This window comes from Octodon degus, unplaced genomic scaffold, assembly GCF_000260255.1.
Source record: "Octodon degus isolate 3935 unplaced genomic scaffold, OctDeg1.0 scaffold00010, whole genome shotgun sequence".
Taxonomy (NCBI): Eukaryota; Metazoa; Chordata; class Mammalia; order Rodentia; family Octodontidae; genus Octodon; species Octodon degus.
In genome coordinates this window covers 17,913,332-17,921,304 of record NW_004524586.1, presented here as the reverse complement: position 1 = coordinate 17,921,304, position 7,973 = coordinate 17,913,332, and the positions used below count along the sequence as shown (strand labels likewise).

The following is a 7,973-nucleotide window of genomic DNA, read 5'->3' as shown; positions in this document are numbered from 1 at the left end:
ACATACTAGATTGTAAAGGCTGTGGCAGGAAAGTCCCATTACCTGTGAGAAAAAATAGTGGCTCTCACTTTCAAGTTTTTGCCTGTAAGTGATAGCCTGTAATAAAAAGCAAAGTTTCTCTTTGCTTTCTAGGGTACCCAGTGTGCTGAACAAATTAAAGAGTTGATTCTAAGCTGCTGCGAGAAGAACTGTGAAAAGAGCATGGTTGAACAGCTGGACAAGCTCTTAAATGACACCACCAAGCCTGTGGGCTTTCTGCTAAGTGAAAGATTCATTAATGTCCCTCCACAGATCGCTCTGCCCATGCACCAGCAACTTCAGTAAGAGACTTCGGAAATGCCCATAAATAGTACCAAGTACATTCAGAAAGGTGCTTGAAATGGAAGGTGTAGGTATAAAAGTTCTAAAATAGGTGTAAGCAATTTTACTGTGAGGAAGAGATTTTGTGAGGTGTGTTCATTTCTGTCTTGCTTTTTGAAGCGTTTTATTCGTGGTAATTTAAAGTGTAAAAGAGACTAAACCCCACTTGACCATTTTTTACCTTGGTTTCTATAACATGAATAGAATGCTGAACAATTACAGCAGTAACAAAAGTTGAATCAAATTCCTAAATTCTTTTGGTATATTTTATAACTAATGAAACTAGTCCTCAGTGTGTCTTTTGCTTTTTGGAGTTTTTGTTACTTAATGGGGTTTTAAGTTTACAGAATTTGTAAATTTAAGCACTGAAAAACTGTAATTCTTTTGACTATTCTACAATTTGGGATGTCCACTTCTGAGCAGTTTATACAGTATGTCAGAACTATGGTATGTTCTGAACTCTGCATTTAAGATTGTAGTAGTCATGTTAGTTGTGGCTGTGTGCTTTTGTATGTTTAAGGTAGCCCAGAGGTAATATTCTGTGTGTCTACTTTGTAGGAAAGAGCTAGCAGAGGCACATAAAACTAATAAGCCATGTGGAAAGTGCTACTTCTATCTTTTCGTTAGTAAGACATTTGTGGAAGTAGGAAAAACCAATTCTAAAAAGAAATGGAACAACCAAAAGAAGGATGAGTTAATGTTTGCAAATGCAGAGGAAGAATTTTTCTATGAGGTAAGAGTCTTGTTTCATATATTTAAATGTAAAGATTATCTTGAAAATTATTAAATTTATTGTTCTCTCATTTTATATCAAAGTTCTTCCAAGTATGGGCTCTGGCTAGCAGCTAACCTAGCACCTGGTAAAGTAGGTACTCAAAAGGCCATTTACCAACCTTCATGCCACACTTTAGGTAGAATGTGTGTGTGTGGGAGTGAGCACCTGTTTATAATGTTTACTATGAGATTTTTAATTCTACAGCCATGTAGTAAGATAGACATGAGTCCATTTAACAGTGTGAATGTTGAATCTGAGATTAGGGAAATTACCTGAGGTCACACAGCCAGTCAGTACAGAAATTGGAATGCACTTGCTGCTCTGTTCCCTTAGTTGTGGCTGTCATCCCACTGGTGGGACTGCTAGTGTTCCTAGTGAGGGATGACCAAATACCAGAGAATATTCGCTCTTACTACAGTTTTCCTCTCAAAAATCTTACGTAACTGAGAGGGAGAATATGTTTTTGAATTGAATGATGAACACCTATTATTGTTGAGACTTTACAGTCAGTACTAAAGCAGGATAGATTTAGCTGTGCTTTTTTCAAAAATAGTAAAAATAAATTCAAAAAAATGTATGCCTGAGCGCCTCACACCATTTTGGGGAAAGTACATATAGGTGTTAGCTCTCAAATGTTAAGAGTCTTAATTTCACTGAACTGTTATATGCTTATTTTGAAAGTCAAATGAGGGGCCGGGGAGATGACTCAGTGGAATAAGCGCTTCCCTGGCAAGCGCAAGGGCCTGAGTTCAATCCCCGGTTCTGCAAAAAGAAAAAAAAAGTCAAATGAGATCATGAATGTGAGCACCTTTGGAATTAGAAAGAGTCTGTGTAAGTGGGTAAAAGCACTAGGATTACTAGCTTCCCATTCACCTTTTAGAAATGGCACACCTCAGTCCATGTTCCTTGTGTAGGTTAAAAATCTGTTTGCTGAATGTTTCATAATTTCTGCCTGAATATCTCATTTGAGCTTTGCTTAATGCTGAGATTTTGCTTCGTTTAGCTGTTATCGTTTGAACTTATATAAAATATAATGTTCTTTGTTGTAGACTGAGTTTCGCCTTTGGGTTGTCACATTTTTAATTCACGGTTACTTTTTTGCTATAGAAGGCAGTCCTGAAGTTCAACTACCCAGTGCAAGAGGAGGGTGACACTTGTCTGGGAGGTAGATGGTCGTTTGATGATGTACCAATGAAGCCCTTGCGAACTGTGATGTTAATTCCACATGACAAGATGAATGAAATCATGGATAAACTGAAAGAACATCTGTCGGTATAGCCCATTTCCCATGGACAGTGATGGGCTTGTTTTTGTAATGTTATCAGAAAACCCAGTGGAGATTTACTGGAAAACTCATGACTTTATTCAGATTAAAGTCCTCTACAAAAAGTAGGGTTCTGTTCCATGTGTCTGTGACACATTTACAAAATACCTTTAAAAAAAAATTTTTGGACAAATTAAGACTAGTTGATTAAAAATGTCCAATAAGACAAAAAATGGAGTAGGAATTTAAAGAACTCAATAAAAACTCCTCTATTTTTTATTTTAAAGTCACGTACAAAGTGTTATTTCTTCAAGACTATCCTGCGGGTATGGTACCCACCTCTGCTTTAAATATTTGCACATAGCTCCAGCGGGGCCACTGTCAGGTCACTTTGGGATTCTTATTGCACCTTGGGTTTGCAGGCAGTCACTGAATAGTGCATCTCTGTTCAGTAGTTTCAGGGCACTTCTCACACATTGTCTGTTCCTGTTTTATGCTTGAAATAGAAGACAAGTGATCCATTACTTGCTGTAGGATGTCCTTACTTTCACTGGGAGGCAGATTGCTGAAGTAGTATTGCGGTACCAGTTGCATAAATCTGTTCAAAACAAAAAGTTTAGATGAGGGCAGGGGTGTGGTGAATACTGAACATCATGTCTGGGTCCTTCTCCACCCTGAAGAATCTACTTACAGAACTAGTATTTAACTTCCCCACACCTCAGTCTACATTTGAAGAATAGCTTTTGGTTTTCATGTAGCCAATCCAATTGTATTTTTAGGATAAGTTGGCTTCTCTAGTGTTAGGTTATAGGGTAGAAATGTTCTTGCCATTGACCATTGGTAGTAACTACTTTCTTTAGGCTCATTACTATATAAAACAATCAGATACATAATTTTTTTTTTTTAACTCTGTTTTATTTTTTTTGGTAGAATCAGGGATTGAACTCAGGCCCTTGCGCTTGCCAGGCAAGCACTTATTCTACTGAGCCATCTCCCCAGCCCCAATCAGGTATATACTTGAGAGATTTGCTTCTTCCTCAACTAGTACTGCTCCCTATCTAGCTGCTTATGATTATGCTCTTGTTTGCTGCCTTGAACATCACTTTGCCCAAGAAGGAGTGATACCTTTGAAATGGATCCAGAATCTGCAATAGCCTCTGTCTTCAGTATCACCCCTTCTACCCATTTTCCACTTAGCTGCCAAATATGTAGAGATTTTTTTTTGCCTAAAACTTCAACTATTCTGTTTACTTACAGTACAATCCAAACCCTTTGTGTGGCCCAGAAAGCCGTACAGCCCCTGGTAGCTCCAGCTAGTGTTGTCTCTGCTTCTAAAAGTTCATTACTCCTCAAGGTCAGTGCACCTGATAATTGTGCCTTTCCTGTAACATTCCTCTTAAGACAATGCTGATTCTTGTTTGTACCTTATCTTCTCATTAAGCTTAAAGGCAGCAATTGATGTTTCTTGGGTGTCATCCTCAGGGCCCTGTCTGTAGTAGGTACTGTCTATGTAAAGATAGGTACCTGTGCAAACTTACACCTGAAAGTGCAACAAACACTAACTTTGTCATTCACTTCTACAAATGAGTTCAGAAGAAAGCCTTTCTTCTCCATTAAACTTACAATTCAGGAGAGACTGCAGAGGTGATCCTGATGAAGTTGTTCTCAGATATGCTGAACTGGTGGAAGAGGACCCACTCGGGCATTTTCTTGGTGATGGAATAACTAGACAGGGGATGCAACTGAGCCACCTGCTTATGTGTCAGCATTAAGTAGTTACCTGACCCATCAACATCTCGAGCAATCTAAAAGGCAGTTTTGAAGAAAAAAAAAAAGATTCTGCATCAATGGGGAGATCAGTACACAATTATTTTGTACCAAATAGTTAAAACTAAAATGTGCTGCCTTTGTTTCCGGTTTTCCTACATAGAAAATATAAGTGATAAAGATTTGTACTAATAGTGTTTGGATGGGATATCATGTCTGCATCTTGTACTATGAATAACCACTATGAAGACAACTATACAATGTATTAATTACTGAAAGTGCCCTACTAATTGGTTTTGAAATTGTCTCGTTTCTCAATAAAATTAATTAAAAAAGAAAAAACAAAGACAGTGACATTGTTAACCAACAGTTTCAGGGTAGTATGTTAAAATGGTGCAGGTGTAAGGTGACTGTTTCAGTCATAAAATAAACTGCAGATTTTCCCTGTTTTATTATGGACCATTTTCCCAAATGTCCAGGTTTTACACTTGATGTTATAGCTCACCTAATACCAAACCCTGTGACATACCTTACTTCTTCCTTACAGATGAGGAAATTCATGCCAAAATAGCATTTTTTTTCATTAAGACTGTTTCAAGTTTGTTATATGCAAATACTGTATTTCTCATGATATGAAGGGTATCCCTACTTCTGTAATGTTGTTTTACTTAGCTTTCACTGTGGGAAAAGACAAAACGAGTCTTTACTCATCAGGTCTTAGTAGCTAAACAGGTGAGATGAGAAACTACATCTGATGTTCATCTTTTCTATGCTGAGGTCTTGTCTTTTGGACGAAGTCAACATAATCTGGCTTGGCCTTGTACTCCTTTGAGGGGACATTAATACCAACTCTTTAGTAACATGTATTTTTAGTTTTATTTAAAGGTAAGGGCCATAGAACCATCACCCTAAGAGAAAGGCTGCTGATGGAATGTCCTGAGTATATGGCATTTAGTGCAGCCCCTGCCAAGGCAACTCTGCATCTCTTTACCTGCATAAAGTAACCGGACAGCAGTGCTTTCTTGATGTTCAGATTGTTTTCCTCTGTGCCAAAAGCAGGTTCTGCGTAGGGAAGCTCAATTCGCTTGATAATTTCTAAAAGTTCAGCTCGGATAACATCTGCCATCCTGAGAGCAGAATAGTTGAGGAAGTAATCTTGACACCACTTTTCCACACAGTCTAAGAGGAAGAGAAGAGAGGCTAGTTAGATATTCATCTTACACTTGAAAGAGCCTGTGTCAGGCGGGCAGGCACTGTCTGTAAGCCCTATGTACTCTTTTTTTTTTCAGAACCAGGGATTGAACTCAGGCCCTTGTGCTTGCCAGGCAAGCACTTATTCTTCTGAGCCATCTCCCCGGCCCCAAGCCCTATGTATTCTTGGGAGGTCACATAAACAAGTGGCAGGAGAGCAGCAAGGACAAGGCTCTTGGTGGCTACAGGATCATGCATGTGGCAGTCCCAGGAAGGAGATGGTGTGGCACTAGCATCACTTATGCCCACTGGTTGAGGGTCCAGGATCCTGTGCAGTGGGGGAACAGCATGTTATCAGTGCTGATTGGAAGTATATTTCCTTTAACCTGTGGCTGTTGGGAGGTACAGGAGATTGTGTTAAGATCCATATTTTTGGGTTGTGTAGACAGCAAAGGTATACATTACCTGCAATGTTTAAACTAGGAAGGAAAACAATTACAGTATACATTTCTCTAATACATGAAAGTGTCTCATGTTTCATTTCACATGAAAAGGATTACTACCAGGCTGACTCTGGAGTTATGTTATAGCTCAGCTTATCTATGATGGGCACAACTTTTTATTGAAATTCACTCATCTGGTTTAGTTTGATTTTTTTGGCGGGACTGGGGATTGAACTCAGGCTTTTGTGCTTGCCAGGCAAGCACTTATTCTACTGAGCCATCTCCCCAGCCCTGGTTTAGTTTGAAGTTACTTATTTTTTTAATGTATCTGGTACAGGGTCTCACAACACAGCTCTGACTCGTAGTGATCCTCCTGTTTTCAGCCTCCCTAGCACTGGGATTACAGGCATGCATGTGGTGTTGGGGATGGAACGCCAGTCTCTGTGCTTGCCTAACCAGGCGCTTAGTCCACTAAGTTATCTTGCCTGCCCTATGTTTGAAGTTATCTTTTTTGCCATTCGTATATAAGTTTTGCCTTGACCCAGGAATGCACATGGCCTGGCACATTAGGTAGAAGACACATACTGACCTTGCCTTGCCCACTTAGGCCTGATAGGAGCAAGAGATTATTTGTTCAAACACTGTCACCCCCCAAAAACTTTCTTAACTCTGCTCTTTCTTAGCTCCCTGCTCTTTATATGATTCTGCTGCCTTTCAAATTGTTGTCATATTTCCCACATTTCAAGTATTTTTCACACCATCTTTAGTAGCAAAGGAAATAAAAGATGCTTCATGGAAAACAAAAGGTGAGAAAAGTCCTCCTTTTGGGAACGGAGCTTCTTCCTAGCAAGTTTTGGTGACTCCAACCTCCACTATGCTCCTTTGCCCTCTGCCCCTCACGTAGAAGCTTCCAGTTTGCTCAGCACTAGCTACCTGCTCGTGCAGCTAGTGTATCCACTGTCACTCAGGCACACACACTGGTTCTGCCTCTGCCTTTGCACTTTCACTCCTGCTCTTCTGGATCCCCGCTGCTCTGAGTGGGTCATGCTTCAGTTGAATCCCTTCCCGCCTTCTTCAGCACACTCTCCCTGGAGAGCACACTACTCCATGGAGTGTTCTCCGTGTGGGAAATGAAAAGGCTAGGTTGTAGAAGGACAGCAGAGATCTGACAGAGTGGGCACTTGGAGATGTCTGCTTTCATCTGCCCATGGCCAAGCGAATTTAGTCAAAGGCTGGCCTAGCAGAGTATCAAAGCTCTAGAAACACAGGCACACATGGCAGCACGCTGACACTGGAATAGGATGATAAGTGTCTATACAGCTCAGCAGTAACTTGTTTTTTAGGGCCTCAAGTGCCACTGAAGTGGCCAACAGGACTACAGGAAAAGAGTAGTAATGAAGGACAATAAACAGCCTTATTTAGGAAAAGGTAGATCAGGTGGTTTGTGAGAACCAGCTGCATTCACTTACGTTCACTTGTAGAGTTCAGAGTTATGTTTTGGTAGGCCTTATAAATGTTGATGAGGGTAAAGTGATCGCCTTCAGGATGTAGAAATGTCTTCCAACAAGTCAAGGCAGCATCCTCGGCTCCATGAGGCAGATGTGAAAAGCAGTTAGGAGCTTTAAAATGCAAAAATTTACATCGTCACCAATAATGAAAACGTCTTTACACATAGTGAAGAGGGACAGTGTACTACTGTTTGTGGAACTGTTCCTGACCTGGTTCTTTGTATGTATGTTACTATTTACAGAAGTCAAAGAAGTTCAGAGCAAGTCATCCTAATTCTTTCTCTGTGTATGTTACTTTGCTAAAGTCTGTGTAATAGTGTTCTGCTGTGTTTGTTAGGGCTGGGCAGACGGCTCAGAGGCCCAGACCAAAAGAATATGTGGAAACACACCAAGGTGAATGAAGCTACAGGGCATAGTAAGCACACACAGTTATCTGGGCCAGAAAGCTTCCAGTGGCACTTTTTCTTGATCTGCAGTTATCTCTTTTGCAAAGTAAACTTGGTATGTTTTTGCATTCTTGATTAGGGAATTTACTAGATTTGGATTTATTACTAGATTTAGATTTTTCATAAAGTTACTTTATAATTTTTTTTTTTTTTTTTTTGAAACAGGGATTTGAACTCAGGCCCTTGCGCTTGCCAGGGAACTGCTTATTCCACTGAGTC

At 40.0% G+C, this 7,973-nt stretch overlaps 2 protein-coding genes across 3 annotated transcripts in view; one reads left to right on the top strand and one right to left on the bottom strand.

Moving 5' to 3' along the window:
• The window catches only part of Bccip (BRCA2 and CDKN1A interacting protein), a 16,678-nt gene extending 14,002 nt beyond the window's left edge, over window positions 1–2,676 (top strand). Inside the window, exons 2-4 of the mRNA XM_004625730.2 lie at window positions 133–320; window positions 919–1,093; window positions 2,243–2,676. Coding sequence (XP_004625787.1) covers window positions 133–320; window positions 919–1,093; window positions 2,243–2,413 — 534 coding nt within the window. The 3' untranslated portion in view covers window positions 2,414–2,676. The remainder of the gene's footprint in view (window positions 1–132; window positions 321–918; window positions 1,094–2,242) is intronic.
• Window positions 2,476–7,973, bottom strand: part of Dhx32 (DEAH-box helicase 32 (putative)) — a 64,559-nt gene continuing 59,061 nt past the window's right edge. For both annotated transcript variants that reach the window (XM_023708891.1, XM_004625585.2), the window contains exons 9-12: window positions 7,270–7,419; window positions 5,158–5,345; window positions 4,023–4,204; window positions 2,476–2,997 (exon numbers count right to left, since the gene is read on the bottom strand). In XM_023708891.1, the coding sequence (XP_023564659.1) occupies window positions 2,826–2,997; window positions 4,023–4,204; window positions 5,158–5,345; window positions 7,270–7,419 (692 nt within the window). In that variant the 3' untranslated portion in view covers window positions 2,476–2,825. The remainder of the gene's footprint in view (window positions 2,998–4,022; window positions 4,205–5,157; window positions 5,346–7,269; window positions 7,420–7,973) is intronic.